This window comes from Lepidochelys kempii, chromosome 6 (assembly GCF_965140285.1).
Source record: "Lepidochelys kempii isolate rLepKem1 chromosome 6, rLepKem1.hap1, whole genome shotgun sequence".
NCBI classification, from domain to species: domain Eukaryota; kingdom Metazoa; phylum Chordata; order Testudines; family Cheloniidae; genus Lepidochelys; species Lepidochelys kempii.
This window is the reverse complement of record NC_136385.1, coordinates 76,139,021-76,164,099: the sequence shown is the minus strand read 5'-3', so window position 1 is coordinate 76,164,099 and position 25,079 is coordinate 76,139,021. Positions and strand designations below refer to the sequence as shown.

General features: G+C 41.1%; 1 protein-coding gene across 13 annotated transcripts in view; it reads left to right on the top strand.

The window, feature by feature from the left end:
• RYR3 (ryanodine receptor 3) overlaps positions 1–25,079 on the top strand; it is a 581,512-nt gene that overhangs the window by 406,785 nt on the left and 149,648 nt on the right. For all 13 annotated transcript variants that reach the window (XR_012159473.2, XM_073348839.2, XM_073348831.2 and 10 more), the window contains 4 exons: positions 7,311–7,360; positions 10,127–10,187; positions 19,724–19,962; positions 21,188–21,269. Coding sequence is in view for 12 of the 13 variants with exons in the window: in XM_073348839.2 (XP_073204940.1) it covers positions 7,311–7,360; positions 10,127–10,187; positions 19,724–19,962; positions 21,188–21,269 (432 nt within the window). In the remaining variant the exon portion in view is untranslated. The remainder of the gene's footprint in view (positions 1–7,310; positions 7,361–10,126; positions 10,188–19,723; positions 19,963–21,187; positions 21,270–25,079) is intronic.

The window sequence follows — 25,079 nt, the reverse complement described above, 5'->3', positions numbered from 1 at the left end:
ATTCCAGTCTTTCATAAACAGGAAATAATAGCATGAAAACCACCACTACTAAATGATTCCAGATACCACTGTTAAATGTCAGCAGAAAGTCAAGGTGCTAAGTGCCTCCTGATTCCACTGAAGGCATCTGGAATTAAGGGCCTCAGCACCTCTCAGCATCAGAATCTGAATAGTCGTGTATACTGACTCTCCTCTCACTCTTTGAGTTCTACACTCTGGAAAAGGACAGAGGCAAATAAGAAGCAGACACTGCTGCTGCTTTTACTGTATCAGTTTGGTTACTGAAAAAGGAACTTCAGGCTCTAAAGCCTTTTCTACACTGCCGCTTTACAGCGCTGAAACTTTCTTGCTCAGGGGGGTTGAAAAAACACCCCCCTGAGCGATGCAAGTTTCAGCGCTGTAAGGTGGCAGTGTAGACTGTGTACCAGCGCTGGGAGCTACTCCCTTCATGGGGGTGGTTTTTTTACCACGTCAGCGCTTTAACTTTGCTAGTAAAGACATACCCTAAGATTTGTAAACTTTAAAAAAAGTTAAAAATGAGTCTATTGTGGGAAGTGAAGAGGACAAATCTAGGAAACAATCCAAAACGTCAGTTACAGCTAATGTCTATGATTGAATAGCCTTAGTAGTGAAAAAGGTTTGTGCTCTTTCCCCTGCTCTTCTGTTTGCCCTTTCAAAAGATCCTCTGGATGCCAACATCAGAAAGGAGATAAAAAACTTAAGAAGATAAAAAATGGGAAAGGTCTTGTGTAGAATTTTCCTATGTATGCATGACTTTTGATTGTGTATTTTGGACCTTTCAAAATGAATCCCACAATATTTTTAAAAAATAAAGTAACGGGGCTTTATTCCTATCTATCAGAAACATAACTTAAACAGTAGCAATAATGCTTAGTAAGAAGCTAGAAGATATTGATACTGGTTGAAACTCACTTCATCCACATAAACTGAAGAAAATGGCTCTAATATGGGTGAAGTGTAGGGGAACTGAGTAGGAAAATCTATCCATCTCAAACTAGGGCAGAGTTCAGGTCTTCAGCACACTGCTTCCTCCCCATAGAATCATAGAAGATTAGGGTTGGAAGAGATCTCAGGAGGTCATTTAGTCCAACCCCATGCTTAAAGCAGAACCAACACCAGCTAAATCATCCCAGCCAAGGCTTTGTCAAGCCTGGCCTTAAAAACCTCTAAGGATGGAGATTCCACCACCTCGCTGGGTAACACTTTCCAGCGCTTCCCCACCCTTCTAGTGAAGTAGTGTTTCCTCATATCCAACCTAGACCTCCCCCACTGCAACTTGAAACCATTGCTCCTTGTTCTGTCATCTGCCACTACTGAGAACAGCTTAGCTTCGTCCTCTTTGGAACCCCCCATCAGGTAGTTGAAGGGTACTATCAAATTCCTCCTCACTCTTCTCTTCTGCAGACTAAACAAACCCAGTTCCCTCAGCCCCAGTCGCCTACTGACTCCATCCACTTGAGGGAAACATTGACGCCACAGAATGCATGTATAGATCTTATGTCCCCTATGCACGTACCTAGTGGGTTGGTGTGAAGATGCTTTCCGCCTCACACAGGTTGTCTGGAAGCCACCCTTCCATGGTCTAACTTCCTGCCCCTCTTCCAACAGCAACTCCAAGCCTCAGTATGGGACTGAGATGAATTTAATCTATTGAAAATCAGTGTAATTGGAACCAAATGTGGTTGAAATACCTTTCAAAACACTAAAGCTAGGGGCTAGAGTCACTGTAGGATTTGCACTAGTGAAAGACAGCACAGACTCTTGCAAAGGGTCCCAGCTGTGAGCAGATAAATTGCTCGGATGCAAGGTGCCCATTAAGAAAAATGGGAAATAGACATTCTTCTCAAAATGGCTATCTAACTGTGGTCAAGCTATGATCACAGTCCCATTGAGAACAGTGACAAATGGCAGCCTTTGAAAGAGCACAGTTCTATGTGGAATTCTCTGTAATATTTTTTTAGTCCCTGCTGAAAGAGAAACTTTTAATTGTGAAGAATAATGTGAAAAAGTTACCATTAATACTAAAAAAAAGTCTTCAAATGTTGCTTGCTCACAAGTTTTTTGGCGAGTTTAATTATAAGAGCAGTTTCAAGTGTCTTTTATTCCATTATTAAGATTATTTGGGATAAATAAACTGTCAGACAATGGGTGCTTCATTTCTGAAAGGATCCATTTATTTTAACTCATAAACTAATTAACCAATTCACTTGTCATTTCTCAGAAAATTCATTCTGTGTTCCGAGTGAATACTGTAATTCTGGAGAGGAGCTGAATGTGTCATATGTACCAAAGTGGTTGAATTCCTGCTTTAAGCACAAAACTCAGTGTTAAGAATGGAACCAACAGTGAAACCTCCATGATTAGTGAAAACTGGAAAATATTAGTGAAAATGTTTTCAAATTAATTTCATAATTTCTGTTCTTAATAGAGAAACTGCAAATGAGGATGAAAGTGATACGTGAAAATTCTATAAAACACTTAACATTATCCCTCTGATGATTTGGGCTTGAAGGCTCTACATATGGATATGAAATATTTCTATTGTTTGTATCCAAATCCTGAGGTACCGTAATACCTAGATTTAAAGCCATGGCAAGAAAGTAACTCTTTGTTTCTCTTTGCATGGGGCTTCAGTTGCAAAAGTAAAATATTGATTAAAATATCACACATTGGAAGGATATAGCCAGGCCTTGCAATGTGGAGTACTTTTGTGAAAGAGGATGTAGCATGGGGGATAGCAGCTGTCACAGCCAGAGTGAGGCAGAAGCAGAATATTAGAAGAAACTTAAAGTGCAATTGTTTAATATGAACATTTCCTCAGCCAGACATTACATGAATCAGAATTTAGTGATAGAAAGTCCAACAAGATCATCTAGTCAGTCTCTCTGCCAGGTGCAAGACTGCTAGTTATAGCAGTATTTCTCAAACATTTTACTATTGTGCCCCAATTTTATCACAGCAATTGAGCTCACAGACCCATTTTCACTGAAGCTACAGATGCTATTCATATTTTATCAGCCATTAATGAAATATAAAAATATTAGAGTTTACAGTGACATAAAAACTACACTAAAAGAACATTATTTAAGTTTCACTGATAAGCTAGACTGCCAAAATTTAGGTTGCAGGTACACAGAATGGACAGTGCCCAGGGAATGAGGAAGCTATTCAATAATTTCTCAGAAAAGTTTCACAACAATCTTTTTATAATGGAAAGTGTTTGACAACCTAAACACAGAGACAGCTCCCAGCTGTCCCTATCATTATAATAGACTTACCATGACACATTTCAATGGATTGATGAGCTTTGGGGCAGCCTGGAGGGTCATTTGAGACTGAGGGAGAGAGACTGGGGCATCCTAGAAGGATGTTATTGGGAGGTAGTAGAAGTCTGGAGCATTGGGAACTGTTTGGAGAGCGTCCTGGAGCATCCTCCCCTATTCTACCCCTCCTACCCATTATACCCCCTTAAGTCCTATGTTTCTCCTTCCTATTCCTTTGGCCTATTCCCCCTTGAGCCCTTGTTCCATATTCTGTCCCTGTCCCACCTCCCTGCCAACAAGGCTCTGAAGCAGCCATGTGCTGTCACCTCCCCTTCCTTCCTGCTCTCTCCTCCCCAGTGATTCTACATTAGCTGAGTACCACTGAGAGGAGACAGCATCTCGCTGCCCTCCTGCTGATGTCATTGTAGCTGAGAGGAGTCAAATCTGGTTGACCCATATAGCTCTGTTAGATGTCTGTGTGACTGTATTTGTTGCTGGAACAAGAAGCAAGGGAGTGTAAAGGAAAATCCCATATAAAGTTTCATTTGTTTATTTTCAAGAGCTAAAAATTAAAAACTAGAGTTTTGGGCCTCACCAAGACACTACCAAAGCCCCAGCACTGGGCTATGGTTCAAGAGTTTGCATTTTTGTGCATTGTCAAGTCCAGTTTAAAAGTCCCAAGTGATGCACTTTTCACCATTACTCTTCTGAGACTATTCTGCAGGATTATAGATCTCATTGTTAGGAAGGTGGGGGAGGGATAGCTCAGTGGTTTGAGCTTTGGCCTGCTAAATCCAGGGTTGTGAGTTCAATCCTTGAGGGAGCCATTTAGGGATATGGGGCAAAAATTGGGGATTGATCCTGCTTTGAGCAGGGGGTTGGACTAGATGACCTCCTGAGGTCCCTTCCAATCCTGATATTCTATGATTCTATGAAGTTTTTCCTTGTGTTCAGTTACATTTTCCTTTTCTTAATTTCATAATGAGTCAGTCCTTCCCCTCATTGAGCATATTTGTTCCTCTTCTCTGAACTCGCTCTAGTTTGTCAATATCTTTCTGGCAGTGGTGCTCAAAGCTGAACAAGGTATTGTAAGTGTAATTGCATGAGAACTTAAAAAGAGGAATATTTAGCTCCCTATTTCTTAATATGTTAACACTACATACTCAGCACAAAACTACATCAGACTTGTTTGCAACCAGTTGACATTGCAAATTAATGTTTAATTCACTCTCCACTATGAGCCTTGAATCTCTGTCCACATTACTGTGTTCCAGGTTTTTTCCAGTCATTGAGTATGTATTTCATATTATGTTTCCCTGGATGCATTAGATTGTCTTTTGTCAAGCTGTATTTCATTTTCCTGTTTCCTACCTAAGTTTCCAATCTTTCTCTATATTCATTTGTTTTATTCCACTTTCCTGACTAGTGTTCACCAACTGTTCCCAGTTTAGTGTCCGCTATAAATTTCATTAATGTGCTGTATACTCTCTCTTCTCGATGATTAATTCAGATATTTAATAAGATTAGACCTAAACATTGAATACACTAATCTCCTTTCTCCAACTTGTCCACCGATTTATCTTTACCTCTAATCCTCTAATTTTTCATTACCTTTTACAGTCTTCTAGCCAGTTTTCAGCCCACACAACAGTGTTCTTATCCAACTCAGTTTGAATTAATTTTTCAAGTACAATTTCACAAGACACAATATAAAATGCTTTACTGAGCTCCAAATATATTACATAAGAATACGTTCTAGGATGGTCTAATAGTTCGGGAACTAGATTAGAACTCAGGAATTCAATTCCCTGCTCTGCCGCAGATTTCCTGCATGACCTTGGATGAGACACCTAGGGCCAGATTTACAAAGGTGTTCAGGCACCTATGTATTTAGGTGCCTAAAGATGCATAGCAGGATTCACAAATTCACCCAAGTAAATTCAATGGGAGTTAGCTGTCTAACCTGCTTGGGCACTTTTGTATGCCTTCATTCCCCATCTGTAAAATGGGGATATTACAACTTTCCTACCTCCCCAGGGTATTGTGAAAATAAATACGTTAAAGATAATGAGATGCTTAAATACTAGAGCAATGGGAGAGCAATAAAAGTACCTTAGATAGCTATAAGAAATGTAATAAATCTATCTCCAATTTTTAAATCTATTACAAATAGAAAATAAGGTTGCCTGGTGAAATTTATTCTTTAGAAACCTATGCTAGTTATTGCTTATGGTTTCCATTACCCTTTAGATCAGTAAAAAGAAAAGGAGTACTTGTGGCACCTTAGAGACTAACCAATTTATTTGAGCATGAGCTTTCGTGAGCTACAGCTAGCTCACGAAAGCTCATGCTCAAATAAATTGGTTAGTCTCTAAGGTGCCACAAGTACTCCTTTTCTTTTTGCGAATACAGACTAACATGGCTGTTACTCTGAAACCTTTAGATCAGTGGTTTTCAAACTTTTTTTCTGGGGACCCAGTTGAAGAAAATTGTTGATGCCTGTGACCCAATGGAGCTGGGGGTGAGGGGTTTGGGGTGTAGGAGGGGCTCTGGGCCGGGGCAGGGGGTTCGGGTATAGGAGGGGGTCAGGGCTCTGGGCTGGGGCCAGGGATGAGGGGCTTGGGGTGCAGGAGGAGCTCCGGGTTTGGGGGGACTCGGCTGGGGATGAGGGGTTTGGGGTGCAGGAGGCGTTCTGGGTTTGGGCTGGGGCAGGGGTGCAGGAGAAGCTCAGGGTTCTTGCCTGGGGGTGCAGGCTCTGGGGTGGGGCTGGGGATGAGGGGTTTGGGGTGCAGAAGGGGCTCCAGGTTTGGGGGGGCTCCGGGCTGGGACAGGGGTGTGGGAGGGAGTCAAGGCTCTGGGATGGGGGTGCAAGCTCTGGGGTGGGGCCGGGGATGAGGGGTTTGGGGTGCAGGAAGGGGTTCTAGGTTTCGGGGGGGGCTCAGGGCAGGGGACTGGGGCACAGGGTTGGGATGCGGACTTACCTCCAGTGGCTCCCAGTCAGCGGCATAGCCAGGGTGCAGAGGCAGGCTCCCTGCGTGTCCTGGCACTGCGGACCACGCTGCGCCCTGGAAGCAGCCAGGAGCAGGTGTCCGGCTCCTAGGCAGAGGTGTGCAAGTAGCTCCTCGGGGCTCTTGCCTGCAGGCACCAGCCCCACCAACTCCCATTGGCTGGTTCCCAGCCAATGGGAGTGCGGAGTCAGTGCTGAGGGCGGAGGCAATGCGCAGAGCCTGGTGGCCCCCTGGCCTAGAAGCCGGACCCGCTACTGGCCACTTCCAGGGCACAGCGTGGTATTGGAACAGGTAGGCACTAGCCTGCCTTACCTTGTCAGCACCGCCGATGGGACTTTTAACGTCCCAGCTGGCGGTGCTAACCACAGCGACCCAGTGCCTTACATGCCATGACCCAGTACCCGAGCTTTGAAAAACACTGCTTTAGATGTTAGGTGAATTTTCTCTCATCTATTACATTACTTTACTATGGATTGAAACTAAACTTGTAAGACAGTGTTTGCTAGGACCACTCTTTTTTTCTGTTAATATTTCAGGATTAATTTTACCTATCGGTGACTGTTACAAACACAAAAAGATAAACTGTTTATAAACAGTATCTTCTGAAAGCATTTTAAATTATCTTAAGTTTGTTAACATTTATTTATCTTTCTCATATGTCAAATGAAACAATGCAATGTTATTCACCATGCAGGAAAAATTACAACCGTTAGAGAGAGATTCAGCCATATAAAATGCAGTTGCTGCTAACTATTGTAATTACAGGCAACACATTTAATCTTTGAGGTGCTTTTTAGACTTAAAGTTATTCGGGAAGATATTATTGCCAGATGAAAGAAAGTATCTGGTTGCTTATTTTCATTATGTGATTGAAAATACACCTTCAGGGAACTACCGTGTACCTTTCTTTCACATCTTGTAGTCTCACTATTCTCTCGTTATTGTTTTACCCCATGTTCTAAACAAAACATTAATCTCTGTGTCTTTTCCTACTATTTTGCATTCTTTTCTGCTTTAGCCTATTCTGCAAACTTGCTGCTCTTGTTAGACATAGGATTTCACTTTTTGGTAAGTTATTAAAAGATATTGATGAAGTTTTATTTATAACATGTTGTGCTTCCTATAATATATCTAAGGTTTATAACTGATGAGCAATATGATTTGTGGTGGAAAATAAGTGGTGTATGACTGTTAACTTCATTATTTCTGTAACAACTAAAACTTTTCACAGTCTCTGGATACAGTTCTGCTTTCTGATGCACATGCTCCAATCCCAGTATAGTCAATGGGAGCAACAAATGTGTAACTGAAGATAGAATTTGATACACTACTATACTTTATATATTCTAACAGGTGTAAGTAGCATCAGGTGAAGTGAAAGTTAATATTGAGATTCCATTTGAATCTCTGCCTTTTTCATTTTCTCATAACTTTCACAAAAAAATACTTTATAATAATAATTACAATATTTAGTGTCAGCTGAATTTGATAAATTAACCTTAATTTGCTGTCGTGTTATGTGAGTGTGAAATAAACCCACTTTTTTCATATGGTCTGCTAAGAAATTAGGTAAAGAAATTTAGATGATAAGATTCAAAAATAAAATCACTTTTTCTGATGCTTAAATTCATATATAAATCCTCAATATTGTTGTTATTAAAGTTAAAGTTAATATTTATGAAACACACAGATGCGTATAGCTGGCCAAAACTCCGGGGCGGGGGCAGGGGAGAGTTTGTTGTTTAGGTATTTCCTTCCAATTTAGAGCAAAAGCAAATTTTACCAACATTTCTTCTGAATCAAAGGCCACTACACTCACTAACACCCCTCAAGTTTTTTTTTTGGGAAACATGGTGTTCTAAGAAGGAAATGGGTGAAAATTGACATTCTTGTCAGTTTTATGACTGCTTTGCACTGAACTGCAGCAGTGAAACACAAGAATGTCAGTTTCACTAAACTTCTGCCTGGTGTCCAGGCTCCAGCCAGAGCTATTGCGAAGTAGGGAGCCTAGCTGCCTGAGAGCCCTGGCTCCATTTGAGACTGTGCAGTCTGCCAGGCTCCCTGCCGCAGATGTCTAACAGACATGAGAGCCCTGGCTCCAGTCATGGTTTCCAGGGCTGCTGCGGCAGAGCAGGGAAACCTAGCAGCCCTGTGAGCCCAGGCTCCAGATGGAGCTCTAGGGGCTGGCAGGCACTCTGCTGCAGAGATGTGGCCTCTGGAACACCAGCAGATTTCCAGTGCCTGTGTTTTGACAAAAGTTTTGTCCAATCTCTAATAGATTCAGTGAAACTATTCAGTTCCTCGAATAGGTGGTTTTGTCAGAAAACTTCCAAACAGCTCTAGTTTAGAGTGCTTTGCAAGTAAGATCCCAGTTCCATGCCACTCACAATTTAAATATATTATTAATTATTTGCATTACCATAGAACTGAGGAGACCAGACTTAATGAAAGGACAGGGAGTGTGGGGTAAAGTGATTATTACAGACACATGTCTCTAGATATATGTAATAATGAGTATGATTCCATATCAGTAAAAGGAAATTGTGGTTCAGGCTCATCACTAGCTACAAAGTTCAGACCCATGTATTGAAATGGGGCCAAGACTCAAAGGGGATTTAGACCCAGTTATAATTGTATTCACACTAAGAAAAATATCCTCTCTTTCTTTCTGCTACACAAAGTAGCACAAAAAAATGCTTAATAAGGTCCTACTCCTGCAATGCAATCCAGTAGGATGAACACCTGTTCCTGTGTGGGATCTCATTAACTGTAGTAGGTCCCTTCATAGGTGGAGGAGTCTGTGTTAGCAGATCCCGTTTCCAGATTGTGACCTACATGTCTACTTTATCTTTCTAAATGTCTTTTCATTCCATATAATTTATAGTATCTTAAGTATCTGAATTTGTTGGGCTATTACCTCTGATAGAATTTCTGCACGTATAAGTGTTACAAAGGAAACCAGAAAGCTATCCTGAAAAATACTTACTCTGTTCTGAAGATTATAAATTGCCATCTTGTAACTAATTCATGATCCTTTAAGAGAAGTTGTCACAGTGCCTTGTGTCATGGAAAGTGGAAGATGGTTAATGAAAACCCTTACCTCATTTTGGTGTGGCACAGTGCTTCTGTTTCATATTTAGAGACATTAAAGAGACAAAGAAAAATGTCTTCAAACAGCATAAAGAAAGCAGGATTGACATCCTGGCCAGAAGTGTTTAATATATACATTTAGGCCCCAAACCTGCAAATATTTATGCACATACTTAACTGTACTCCGGTGAGTAGTTCGACTGAATTAAATGTGTTACTTGGGTGCATAAAGTTAAACACATGCATAAGAGTTTGCAGGACGGGGGCCGTATAACATATGTGTAGGGCCCCCATCCCACCTCTTGTTTAACATGTTGTCTTCTATGGAGATATTTTTTCCAACAATTGGACTATCCTCCATATCTTATTTTTTCATTAACCATTCAGCACCTGCCTCTCAGTGGCTGCTCTTGGCATCCAAGAAGTTTTAAACAAAAAGGAAAAGAACTGCAACAGGGAAAGACAAAACAAAATGAAGGAGACAGAAATGGCACATTCTGAAATAAAGTATGCACCCTGTTCATTTTGCCCAATCTCAAGAGGGAAAATAAGGAGAGAAGGAGGGGAAATAAAACCATTAGTTCTAAAAGATCTTTTTAGCAGGGGGCATTGTAGGCCTTCCCATCACACGTGAATTTGATATATAATTAAGAGTCATGAAATTTGTATGTTTGCACATACTGAAATATTTGTTAAAAGCAAACTATATTGTTCAGAATAATATGTTCTTTATTTATATAACAGGGAGTGATGCTACTACAATGGTGAGCTGCCTGCACATCTTGGCTCAGACACTGGATACACGGTAAATTGGCCAAGTTTTTACTTTATTTCAGTACCAGCTACAAATTATATGGTTGTCAAGAATCACTTCAAAGAACAGTTCTGCAGATCAATTGTTATTTCTTTCTTTATTTCCTGCTGATATTAGATCTCTAGAGTAAATATTATGGTCCAGATTTTTCAGACACTGTCCTCCACTTTTTCAGATGTAATGCTGCATCCACAGTTGTTTGTGCCCACAACTTAGGTGATTACAATGTCTAATGTCCCTATTTGCAAATGCAGTCAGGGACTTAATTTAGAAATATAAGTGACATCATCTACGAAATTGCACTTGCAGTTATTTGCACCCACAAAAATGGAGGCAAGTTTACACCAGGCTGAAAAATTGGTACTAGAGGTGCATTGAATAACATTTGAAGCTGGCAGTTAGCATAGTAAAAGACATTAAAATGTAATTCAGTCTGACATTGTCTGATCGTAAATCAGTTTACTTTTAATGACATATAATTTATAATAAAATAAATGCTGAAAAACACTCAAGAAGGTATTAATGAGCAGCTGAGTGATATATGCAAATAAATGTATTAGTGAAAATTATGATGTCCCCCCAGTTATTGCTATTGTATTTTTTTTAAGAAACCCACTGCTCCTAATTATTTGTCACCCCTAACCTCATCTTCATGCTATCTATATCTTCAGGTGTTGCCATTCCAACCAAACAATCAACTGGTTAAAATGCTTGAATCTATTATTTCTTTTATGGATTTTAGTAAGTAGTGAATCAGTGTCCTATCATAGTGTTAGAGGAACACTTGAGATTCTGGAGATGTCACTTTTTGGATGAAGCATAAAACCAAGGAGTCTGCTTATTCTTCTTTGAGTGATGGTCCCTATGTGTATTCCACTCAAGGTGCGCATGCTCACCATGCTCCTTAGACTGGGATATTTTTGCTAGCAGTGTCCATTGATCTGGACTTACACACGTCCCCTCCTTGTGAACTGATTGGAGGACAAAAGGAGCAGTGCAGACCAACCACCTCTCCAGTTCTTTTCTACTACCTGTAGTCTGAGATGGAACCTCTTCAGTGTTTTCGGTATTAGCTAACACTCTTGTTCTAACATTGGACATAGTTGTAGATAGTTTTAGATCGTTTCTAATTAGAGTATTTTAGCAGATTTTAAGGCTTAGAGGTCTTCCCCAACCTGGTCACTGCCCTGCACAGGGTGCCTAGTTTGTCCAGGATCCCAGGATTCAAGCTCTGCATAGCCTGCTGCCAGGTTTTTCCAATCAGCGACTTTTATGACACATGCCTCTGTTGCTTCAGTGAGCTCATATCACCTTCAAGTTCAATATATGCTGATCCTTTCCTAGTTGAACCCATCATGCTCATAAGTTCAGGTTTAGAATTCCTGATGGACTGCACAGTGAGACTTCGGTCTGATCCTGGCCCCCCATTAGATTCTGCCCCCAGTATCCTGGTCTCTGGCTCTGGCAATAATCAGGGCTAAAGACTCTTCCAGACAGAGAGACAAGGAGTGTAAGGGAAAACACTCTCACAAGAAACCTGAGAAATCCCCCTCCAAGTCCTCATTCAAAAAGAGGATCTCCTTTCTGTCACCCCCTTAAGTCATATGAGACAGTATCCCAGCTTAGAGATGTTAGGAGTTCACAAGGAGCACAGTACTGGTTTCTTGGCACCAAGTGGCAAAAGTGACCTGAACCCATCCTTAGCTGAAGGGGGCCAGACCATCCTGAGTACCAGCAAGGGAAAGAAAGCAGCATAACCCTCCTACAATGACGAAGCTGACGCTGAGAGAGGAGGAGTCGTCAGTACAGGAGACTGTTTCCTGTCTGAAGTTGACACCAGCTACACTTCCAAAGGAAAGAAGCCCAGTCCATTGTCCAGCATCACAGTCTAGACAGACTCTACCAGAAAACCTTACTATCTGTGCAGACCTAGAAGAACCAATATTATTTGATCCAGCGCTCACCATGGAGGTTACTATACCTGCTGTTCTCCACTCACCATTACCATTGACCAGTTGAAGTATAATAAAACCTTCAGTACCAACAGTATTGCGCATCAATTTAGAAGCTTCTTTTTCCTCTGATGAGTCCAGAATCAGTGGGAGAATTTCACCACCCCTGTCAAGACATGGGATCTGCCCTGACAGAGGCTCTAAGGTCTTTTGGGCACTTTCCCTCTCTCATAGGACAAACTACCCAACTCTGGACTATTGGTGACCTTCTCCATGGGGACCCCTTCATTTCCCCTATGACTGTTTGTACTGGCTTTACTGGGGTCCCTGGGATCTGTATATGAGACATCCCGAATCAATGAGCTCACTTTGGGAATCTAGATAGGCTTCCACACACAAGAAAGAGCCTCAACCCTCTGAGGAGGAGGAACAACCTGATCACACAGAACCACTCACCCCTGAGAGGTTACCATCCTCATGATAAAGTGGTCATGCCATCCCCACCATTACCACCTGATGACTACAGGCAGTTACAGGATCTCCTGAGGAGAATCACAAACATGCTTCAGATCCCCTTGGAGAAGTACAGAACACCCTCATAAACTCCTAGATATCCTTCAGAGTGCTGGTCCCAGTAAAATGGCACTCTGAATTAATGAGACCATCTTAGAATGGGCTAAGATAGTCTGCTATTTGTGCTCCCACTCCAAAGAGAATGGAGGAGAAACATTTCATTCCCTGGAAGGGGGCAGAATACTTACTGTCACATCTCACTCCAAACTTTACTGCTGCAAGCTATCACCAAAAGAAACAAGCAACACCACCCCAAATCTGCACCGCTTGATAAGGAGGCCAAATGTTTAGATCTCTTTGGGAGAAAATTTGTCTTTGGCAAGCTCGCAGTTCCACATAGCAAACTACCAAGATTTAATATCAAAACATGATTTTATTAATTACAATAAGTTCTCTAAAATCAACAACAAACTCCCTCAAAAAGATAGACTTTATTTCCAAATAATTATTGATGAAGGAAAATTGCTAGATTGGCCCTCCAGGCTTCAGTGGATGAAGTAGATATAGCCTCATCCTCGATGGCAACTTCCATAGTCATAAGATGAGCTTCATGGCTCCAATCTTCCAGATTTCCCAAAGAAGTCCTATCCACTGTGGAGGATCTGACTTTTGAGGGAAATAACCTATTGAGGGAGAAGTCAGATGAATCGCTATATTCCCGCAAAAACTCAAGAACAACTCTTTGCTCACTAGATATCTGTGCTCCAGCACCACAAAGGAAATACCTCAAGACTCAGGCTTATGGACAATGACCAGCCCCTCGACCATTCTGCCATCAAAGGACCTACAAGCTGCCTAGGAAACACCAGAGAATGTAGTGCAGTAAACACAACAACCCCCTACATTCTCCTTCCAGTGCCAGCCTCCCACCAAGAAATCCTTTTGATGGGACTTTCGACAGTTACAAATCAGTCCCCCTGACACATTTATTTATTCAAGACTCCTACACACCATTTGCCTCACTCATTTTTCCCAGCATGAAACTATACAATATCAGACAGATGAATTCTGGAGATAATCACCACCATTCTAGAATAGTTTCTCTCTCATTCCCCACACAAAAAGAATCCTTCCTCCTCCCTTTTAGAGACCCCTCTCACAAGAAGATGCTCAGACAAGAAGTAGACTTTCTGTTCCATCTGGAAATCATAGAACCAGTACCTCTTAAACATAGAGGGAAAGGATTTTACTCAAGATATTTTCTCATTTCCAAGAAGAAAGGGTGCTGGAGGCCCATGCTAAATTTCAGACAGCTGAACATCTTCATCCACCACCTGAGTTTCAGAATGATCACCCTGGCCTGTATAATCCCCTCGCTAAGCAAGGGTGACTGGTTCACAGCTCTTGATGTAAAGGACACTTATTTCCACATAGAGATCCACTCCATACACAAGAGATTCCTGAGATTCACCTTAGGCCTAGACCATTACCAATACAGAGTGCTCCCCTTCAGCCTCTTGATGGCACCGAGGGTATTCATTAAGGTGTTGTCAATAGTGACAGCTCACAGGCATCATGAGGATTCATCAGTGTTCCCCTACCTCGACAGCTGGCTGATCCCAGGGAAATCATATCAAGAAGTATGGATGACAACTCTGCCCCTGCACAGACTACTACAATCCTTAGGGCTCCAAGTAAACATAGCAAAATCAGTTTTAGCTCCCACTCAGACTATAGACTTTGTTGGAGCACCCCTACATTCAATCAGAGCCAAAGGTTACCTTCCTTGGGACAAATTCTAGTGTATGAAAGACCTCATCACTTATCTTCTGCACTTACCCCCAGACAGCAATTCAGACTAGTCTCACCTTCTTAGGGTACATGGCTTTGTGTACTTATTGCAAAACTTTGATTTTGATGTCTACACGCTTGGTTATGGACAGTCTACATGCCAAGAAAGCACAGTCTGGACAGAATGATCTCACTCCCTGTGGCGGGGTGCTCCATTCACCTCTACGATGGTGCCTCCTCCTGCTCATTCTGGGGAATAGCTCACAAGGTCAATGCCCCTTCCCACAGCTATTCACTGCCCCTCCTCTCTCTCTCTGGATCTGCGCCCCCTCCCTTGCTCGACGAGCTGCCGTAGCCTCTTTGTGATTCAGCCCTCTGACCAAGTCACTAAATGGATTCACCTTCCAGCAAATGAGCGTCTTTCCTCACCAGCAGTCCTAGGCAGTCTTCCCATTCACTTATTCATAGTGCCACTCTGTCAGTGGCTGGCAGAGGAACCCAGGCCCACACTTTACTCCAGGTTCTTGCTCAGGGACCCTCTAGTCAGCAGTCAAGGCCTGTTCCCTTCTAGACCTTATTGCCTTTCCCTGAGCCCTGTCCTCCCTCTCTGGCTTCCTTTCTCTCTGGGTTTGCTGGCCCAAATGCACCTCCCTTCTCCCAGGGTGTGACTGCAGATTTTCCCAGCAGTCCCCTTTTCTGTTGCCAATTTCCTGTCTTCATAACCCCAGCCCAGCTCATCCCTCCCCAGCTGGGCTCCCTCACTCAGTCCCAGGATTATATACCCACCTGATTTCCTCTCAGCTATGGTCTGCTGGGTTAATTAGTCCCCTTCTTTGTCTTCATTAACCCTTTCAGAGCAAGTATGGGGTGAACACCCCATCTCACTCCCCCAGAGTTCTGACTTATGGGAAAACAGGGAGACAGTATGCATGGGAGTGTCCTTTGTCCCTCTTTCACCCATAAAAATAATGATTACAGATAACTCCTTACTAAGAGGGGGAGCCCACCTCAATGAACACATTGAACAGGGTACCTGGACCACCAAGAATCCCAGTTGCACGTAATCCTTCAGGAGCTGCATTCAATATATGAAGCCTGAAAATGATTCCATTTATTTGAATCTTGCACATTCAGACCATGTCATACAACATGACAACAGTTTATTATGTCAGCAGAACAGGGAGAGCAAGGGCCACCCTCCTTTGCATAGAAATAGTCAATCTCTAAAACTGGTGCATTTGTCACCAGATCACCTTCTCTGCAGTGTGCTTTCCATGGTTGCACCACACATTGGTAAACAGACTCAGCAGACGTCACCAGAGACCATGACTAGAAACTACACATATTGATGCTTTCAGCAGTTGGGATTCCCATCATGGGATCTCTTTGCATCTCAAGAGAACAATAAATGCCTGACGTAATGCTGCAAGGCAGCTTAGGGCCACAGTTAAAGGGGGAATGCATTTCTAGCTCAATGATCAGAACAGCTGAGGTACTCATTTCCACACATCCCTCTTTTACCTCGAGTTCTAAGGAAAATCAGGCAGGATGGAACATCAGTGCTGTTGATTGCACCATGGTTTCCCAGGCAATTCTGGCTCCTGAGCATTCTTCAGATGTCCTTGCATCCGTGCATCCATATTCGGCTATTAACAGAGCTATTGACTCAGGACAGAGGCAGGATCCAACTCTCCAACCCAGCATACCTCCATTTAACAATATGATATTTGGATGAATGATGGACCTGGAAAAGTCATGTATGGAGGATTTACAAGCCATCCTTAGCAATAGTAGGAAAGATCCATAAGGAAATGCTACACAGCAAAATGGAAAAGATTCTCTATCTGGTGACAGCATTGTCAGATGCTTCCGAAATCTTCAGAGATCCCTACTATTCTGAACTACTTCGTTTCTCTAAAAAAGTCAAGGTTATCCATCAGCTTCTTGCAAGTATGTTTGGCAGCTATTAGCACTTTCCCCCATCCGGTAGGCAGACATTCTGCTTTATGAGAGCAAGACTTCTGAAGGAACTGTCCTGAACCTTTTCTCCAGTGCTGAAACCAAACCTGATATGGGACCTCAATCTTGTCCTGTCAGCATTGATGAATACTCCCATTTGAACCTTTAGCCTCATGTTCATTCATGCATCTTTCTGTGAAAGTTGCATTTCTGGTTACAGTCACCTCAGCCAGAAGAGGTGAGCAGTGTTCTCTTATGACTGACTTTCCCTATATAGTCTTCCATATGAACAAAGTTTTCTTGAGGTTACACCTCAAATTCATCACAAAAGTAATCTTAGAATTCCATCTGAACCAGATGATTCACTTGTCTGTCTTATATTTGAAGCCTCCCCCATCAGAGGAAAAGAAGCTCCATTCTCTTATGTGACAGACCCAGACCAGTGGGGTACAGGAGTCTGGTAGAAGGCAAATATACTGGCCACTGGATGAATAGTTTTCTGTTCCCTGAGTGATCAGAGCAGGTGCTGCACTAGAGCAATCAGGAACCTGCCAGAACCAATTAAGACAGGCAAGCTAATTAAGACACCTGGAGCCAATTAGGAACATACTAGAATCAATTATGGCAGGCAAACTAATCAGGACACCTGGTTTAAAAAGGACCTCCCATCAGTTAGTGGGGGGTGTGCAAGGAGCAGGGAGTGAGAAGGCGTGCTTCTAGAGGACTGAGGAGTACAAGCGTGATCAGGCCTCAGGAGGAAGATCCTGCATTGAGGATAAAGAAGGTGCTGAGGGGAGGCCATGGGGAAGTAGTCCAGGGAGTTGTAGTTGTAGCTGTCACACAGCTGATACAGGAGACATAGACAGCTGCTACCCACAAGGCCCTGGGCTGGAACCTGGTGTAGAGGGTGGGCCCGGGTTCTCCCCATCCCCCCCAACTCCTGATTGGATACAGGAGGAGTTGATCTGGTCTCTGAGCAGCACCAGAAGGGAAGGTCTAATTTGGAAAGGGATCTGGCCTGTCCCCGACCCACTAGGTGGGACCACAGAGACTGTGGAGATTGTTTTCCATTTTCCCCATGCTGGCTAGTGATGAGGTTAGCTGAGTGAATGGCAGGTTTGAGCCTCTAGCAGAAGCGGCCAAACTGAGGGCTGCCGTGAACCTCTGAGGTGAGCAAATCCGCCAAAAAGTGCAGGACTCACCAAGGCAGAGGAGGAACTTTGTCACACTAGGTATTCATAAACTCTAGCCTTCTACCTATAAAGGATGAAATTCTTCTGCAAATCTCCCAGGCTGTTTCCTTCCTTTGCCGTATACATGAGAGGGGAAGTTACTACCTCACAAAGACTATCCAAATGGATTTTGGCCAGCATCCTGCTTTGTTATGAGCTGATGGCAACCGCTCCCCTCAGAAAGTGAGAGCCAACTTGACTGGAGCCCATGCTACATCTGTTTCCGCACTTTGAAACATCTGTCTTCTAGAGATCTGCAGAGCAGCAACATGAGGCTCCATCCCTACCTTTGCGAGACATTATGCTCTGGTACAAACTTCTACAGCAGATGCATCTTTTGGCAGAGCAGTCCTCCAGTTTGTGGTAAAGCAAGGTTCCTCATACCCTCCTCCTCAATGAATACTGATTATGGGTCACCACAAGTGGAACACACATAGGGAACATCACTCAAATAAGAAAGGGAGGATTACTTACCTTACAGTAAGTGGAGTTCTTTATGTGATTCCTACCTATTCCACTACCCACTCTATTTCCCCTCTGTTAAAGAACCTTATTCTGGGCTATTGGCAGTGGAAAGGTATGTGGAGCGGTGGTCAATCCACACTGCCCCTTATGCCCTCAGATTGGAGCACAAGGAGGAGAGAGGGCTGCAGGACAATGGACTGCTAGTAAATATTCTCTGGTCTGTGGTGCGTAGAGTGCACGCATATGTCAAGTGGAATACAGGTAGGGACCACACATCTTGAAGAGCTCCGGTTACTTTACGATAAGTAACTCTTCTGTAGCCTCATTGTCCTTACCAAATCTAAACACGCGCGATCGCATTCTATCTGTCTACATTTACTGAATGGGTTCATTGGGTACAATACTCTTTTTCATGTCTTACCGTACTTTGGTTGTAGTGTTCTTGTTCACTTTGAAACAGCTGTTGTGTTGTATTGTATGGTAGAAGAGACTGCACATTGTGGTGCATACATCTCTTCTTTACCTCACAAGCATATTGTGAAGCTTAATTAATTAAGTACTCTGGATCAAGAAATAAAAGCAATATAGAAATACAGGATTTATTAATAACAACAAAAACTGCCATTTATATAACTAGAATATTTAAGGTGGTTCTCAGAAACTTTATTAAAGATTGATTTGAAGTAATATACAAAAAATTTTAACATATTTGTTGCAAAACTTGTATGATTTTTCCAGTAGCAGGTGGTTACATTTAGAACTGATGAGAGTCAGCGTAGCTAGTGGAAAAGGTGGTGGATTGGGAGTCAGGATAACATTCCCAGCTTAGCTACTAACCTGCTGTGTTACTTCACCTGTTGACCAGAGCAAGAGGCTGGTGTGATTGGCCCTCACTCTGGATATCTGCATGCAGGAAGAAGTTGAAGATATGCACAAAGGGATAGGAGGGTGGAACTGTAATGCGTATGAGTGGCCTGCCCTTCTTAGTTGGGGATGCTGTGTTACAGGAATTCAGCTCACCGTGCATGGCTGCCAGATTACTGTGGCACCAATAAAAGTGGGAGCAGGATTAGGTGTCCTACATCTTGTACCTGATGTATAAGGAGTTTTTCCAACACCAGCTGATTAAAAGCATGGTGAGGCATGCTCAGAAGGCCATTCTGTCACATTTGATGTAGGGTCATGGATTGTGGGATTACAACATTTAGGAAGGGGTTGGTGAAAACATTTGCATGTGATGCTTTGTGCTTTCTTGTTGTCTGTACCACTGTATATACATCATGTTCATTCCATTTCTTCACCTCCATGAACTGAATGTAAAATGCCATTTGGCTTCCACACATACAACCCCCATCCCAGAGGAGTTTTAAAGTTCAAGTTCTTTTGGGGAATATGCACTTAGTTGTCTTTTATCAGCACCTAGGACAACAATATCTCATTTAACTAGCCTTTTCAGTCATAATTCAAAACTCCACTGAGACATAGCAGTGTAACTTCAAAGACTGATTTCAGATACATAGAAACTAAACCAACAAGTAAATATATCTCTGTTTATAAAAATATGTTGACAATAAGTGTGGAATTTAATTCAGATTTTTTCCAAATTATTTTGTAGAACCGTCATGAAATCAGGCTCAGAGTTGGTTAAAGCTGGATTACGTGCATTCTTTGAAAATGCGGCTGAAGATCTGGAAAAGACTTTAGAAAATCTTAAACTTGGGAAATTTACCCATTCACGAACACAAATTAAAGGTGTCTCACAGAACATCAACTATACTACAGTGGCATTATTGCCTATATTGACATCAATTTTTGAACATATTGCGCAGCATCAGTTTGGTGTTGATTTACTTTGTAAGTCTTCTCATTTTTGTCATTTATTTTTAAAGGTTTACTCTGTGGTAATAACATAAAAGACTTTTAATAGTGAATGTATGAGTTCATTGGATCAAAGTCTGTGCTCAGTTACCTTGGCATATTACCACTGTTAAGCCTGGAATTAATTGAATTTTGGTTTTAAAAAATTTGACTTCATTAGAATTACATTTTTGTAAATCTAGCATAACTGAGAGCAGGTCAGTTAATGCCAAAATTCTTTTAGGCTACTGGAAATATATGTTTTGTTTAAAGAGATGATTTGCTTTTTTTATTTTTATTCTCTATGTAAAAATAAGAGATTTTAAGTGCCGAAAGCAAAATTGTTTATGCACAATACCTCTCCAAGCATGGAGGTTAATTTAAAATTCCCCTTCAACTTCCTCTTTTCTAATGTGTTGGATAATACAGACATCATTTCCTAAAAAAATGCAAATGAGGTATTGCAGAAACTTCTGTTGCATACTTTTATTTTGTTGGAGTAAAATGAGCAAGAAGTTGAAGATATGCTCAAAGCTCTGTAGTAAAAGAAGATGGTACTGTTTTCACCTTACGCTGGAGAAAGTATCCTATTAAATGAATGCTTGCTTAGTTTGAAATATTAAAAATTAAAATATTATGAATAAGAAATAGGGATTTTCAGGTATATTTTAAAAATGCTAGTGAGTGGCAAGGAAAAGTAAACAGTTCTATTTACTCTAAGTGTTTCCCTTGAGGTTTTGCAGTATGTCCATCTGCAAACCCCATTTTTTCTTTTATGCATTTGTGGAGATTATGGCACAGAGGTAAAGGAGATAGAGAGTAAAGGTCTGAAATCAGTGGAAATAGTCTCATTGAGTCCACAATGCTTTGGATCAGGCCCCTGCAGATGACATAGGTAGACTGCTTCGGTTTAATTGGAAATTAAGCCTTGGAAATTTGATTATTTGAGAATTTAAGATATATTTGATAAATTTAAGAGTGTATAATGATTTGCAAAGTTTTGAGAGTTGCATAAATCATTGGATAGTTACCAGAGAAACTGAAAATAAATAATATATAAGCACAAGAGTGACAGGCCAAAAGTACTTTACAAATAAACATTCAGTCAGCATTTGGTTAGACTGTATAATAGAGCAAAAATATATTGTTTTCTATTTTTCAAGAGTAACTTTTCAATGAAATTGTAATGACAATATGTCAACTCTTTTTTTTTCCCTTTCAGTGGGTGATGTGCAAGTTTCATGTTATAGAATTCTTTGTAGCCTATATTCCCTTGGGACTGGAAAGAACATCTATGTTGAAAGGTATTGAATGAAAGTGGTTAATACCTTTGTGAAACTAGAGATAATATTTCTTGCTGTGTATCTAACAAAAGAGGGGTGTTTCAATGTGAAGATATAGGCCCAGATTTTTAAAACTATTTAGGCATTGCTCAGCATTGAAATGCCTAACTGAATCTAAATACCATAGACTGTCAATTGGATTTTGGCTCCTAAATTCCCTTTTGAAAATGATATTTAGGCTCCTAAATCATTTAGGCATTGCAACGCTAAGCAGAGCGATACCTAAATGCCTTTAAAAATCTGGACCTTAGTTAGCTGTAATAAGTGTAAGTGATTTTAGTACAAGTAATGAAATGTTTGGAATGATAAATAGAAAGGGTAAGTGTACTTTTATTAAAATAATGGCACATTTGTTAGTATAATATTTACATACAGAAATAATACAAAATGAACTATTTCTATGGGAACATAAACATCGGTGTACCTGATCAGACCAGTAGTCCATCTGGTCTAGCATCCTGTTTATGACTATAGCCAGAACCAGATGCTTCAGAGATGCTGCAGGAAACCCTGTTGTAATTATATAATATGGCAAATTTCTTCTTAACAGAACTTCTAACTGAGGAGGGTTTATAACTTACTTTGATTCTTCCTAAGCAACCCCTGGTCCTGATGTCTTGTTAATTTTTATTTTATAAATTTGTTCCACTGACTCTAAATTTGACACTTCAGTCTCTGACAGTTAATCTTTATGCATCTTTATTTCTCTAATATTTCTGGTTAGTTATCTCCCCATCCGTAGGTGCCAACTTACTCAGCTCTTTGTGGGTGCTCGAACCCCTCTTCACCCCAGGCCCCACCACCACTCCACCCCTTCCTCCAAGCTCCCACCTCCACTTCTTCTCTTCCTACCCCCACCCTGCCCCCACCCCGCCTCTTCCCAGCCCTGCTCTGTCCCATTATTCAAGCCAAACAGCCATCCCTTTCATAAATGGAAATTCAGTTCAAATGAAGCTAATGGAAGGGAGTACAAACTATGCAGGTAAAACACGAAACAGAATTTAGGAGGACTAAGGAGGAATTTTAGTAGCAAATAACCAAGGAATTTTATTTCAAATTATTAGCCAAATTATTTCAATATCTGAGAACCACTAAACCAGAGAATCTCTGGGTCCACTGGACTATTAAGAAGTAAAAAGAGCAATTGTACAGAGCAAATTATTTCTTTGAACCAAGGATGATGGGAATGTAGGCGCCAACTTCATGGATGCTCTGGGGCTGGAAGACCCACGGGAAAAAAATAGTGGGTGCTAAGCACCCACCGGCAGCCCCACGGATCAGCGCCTCCCTCTCCACACAAGTGCCTCCTGCCTACCACGAATCAGCTGTTCAGCAGCGTGCAGAAGGCACTTGGGAAGAGGGGGTGGAGTGGGAGTAGGAAGAGCCTGGGGGAGGGAGTGGAATCTTTTGAATCTTGTGATTTTAATGCATGCTTTCTGACAGTCATATGATATAATTAAAGTAGCTTCCATGCTAAGGATATTACTTTCCTTACTTTTGCCTTTAAAATATTTGTTACTATTATATTTTACTATTATTATTACTCTCATTATTGTAAATGGACTCAGTTTTTCTTCCTTGGGCAAGGTGAAACAAAGGTGTCGTAAGAGTTTTCATCTGTTTAAGAATGTTAATTTAACACATGACTTATGAGGAAAGGCTGAGGAACTGGGATTGTTTAGTCTGAGGAAGAAAAGAATGACGGGGGATTTGATAGCTGCTTTCAACTACCTGAAGGGGGGTTCTAAAGAGGATGGATCTAGACTGCTCTCAGTGGTAGCAGATGACAGAACAAGGAGTAATGGTCTCAAGTTGCAGTGAGGGAGGTTTAGGTTAGATATTGGAAAAACTTTTTCACTAGGAGGGTGGTGAAACACTGGAATGCGTTACCTAAGCAGGTGGTGGAATCTCCTTCCTTAGAAGTTTTTAAGATCAGGCTTGACAAAGCCCTGGCTGGGATGATTTATTTGGGGATTGGTCCTGCTTTGAGCAGGGTGTTGGACTAGATGACCTCCTGAGGTCCCTTCCAACCCTGATATTCTATGATCCTAAATTTTCAGCGTTCATATTTGGGTTCTTTTCAATTTTGCTTTTTAAATTAAAAAAATATTTCTTCACAGTGAAATATGATTGGGATTCTACTTTTGAATTCTACATAAATCTTTCTATTATGAAATGTTCTGTGGTTGCTGTTTCTGATAGTAATACATTATGTTCTTTATCACAAAGAAGCCAAATTTGAATGAAAAGGATATAAACAGAAATATACGTCTTGAATGTCTGGGTATTTTTTATTTATGTGTATTCTGTTTCTGCCTTTTCCATTTCTTTCCTAGCAATAAAACAACTGTAAGCTTTTACTATGCGATAAAGTGACCTTATCTTAAAATTGTCCTGGATTTTTTCTTCCATTTTTTTCTGTTCTTGTATTTCTATATATTCTATATATTTTTTGTACATACATTCATCAGGAAAAAGTCCTCCCTGCCCCCAGAAAATACTGATGAAAAGAACAGGTGCAGAAATCTCAGAGAAATAGGTTATTATTATTGCAGTGAATTCACTTGGCAAACAGGAATGTTTGCATGTACTCTGTGATAAATCAATATAAAAATACCAAGCATTTTTTTTAAAAGAAGAGAGACAGGTTGATCTTATATAACCCCTTGAAGTGAGCTGTAGCTCACGAAAGCTTATGCTCAAATAAATTTGTTAGTCTCTAATGTGCCACAAGTCCTCCTTTTCCCTTATACTAGAATTACTGAAGTAATTCTCTGGAAAAAGTCAATCGCCATTAAGCGTCAAAGGAGAACAGTCTCACATACATAGTGTTATAGAAAATACTCAGACCAACATAAACATTTTTCATGTTTTCCAGTTACATAAGATCATTTTTATTGCCAATTGTTTACATAATAACCATTACAAAATCACCATCTTTTCTTGCACTGAGAAATAGAACAAATAAATCAGGGACATAGATTTGCATAACTTTATACATTCTTCAATGGAACTTGAATCCAAAAACTACAATCTGTTGGTGGGCAGTTGAAGAGCAGATGGTAAGTCAAAGTCCCTGATGTCAGGTCACAAACATAGCAAAGCAGTGGCTGTCTTAGACTTGCCTTACTTAGTTTTAATGGTACTGCTATTGTTCAGTAATATTAAACAATGCATATATTGATTCTAACATTGTTGCATGTCTTTTTGAAAAAGTAACCCACCTTACACTGTTTCTCCTCAGATTCCATTTAGCTAAAAGCTTCCACTGGTCATTTTCACTATTATCTCAGTTAATAAGACGAGTAGTGAACATATAGCAAATCTTCCCATTTACAAAAGCAATAAGAAACTATGTTGTAGGCTACTGGTTTTGTCTTTTCAGAATTCAGCACTTCTCTAGTTCAGGAAGGTAAATACAGTTTGCAGTATATAAAACTGCATTGCTACAATAGGCTTTGGTATTTTTGTAGTCTCGGAATAAGGTTCCATTGATGAGTATTGTGTATGAGGCTTGGTTTTGCAGTCTTGGGATTTTTAAAAAATCTTCTCTCTTTAATATTGCCAGGTGTGCAATAGGAGGTATGTCATTCTTACACCTTGACCTACTTCAGCACAGAGGACAGTTTCTGTTGTGGTTTGGATACTGAAAAGAGAAGCTGCTTCCAACTCCAGGGTCACATGAGATTCTATAGCAGTTCAAGGAGGGCACAGAACACTTACAGATGGCACATCAAAATCTGATTACTATTATTTCTCACAATATCTTTC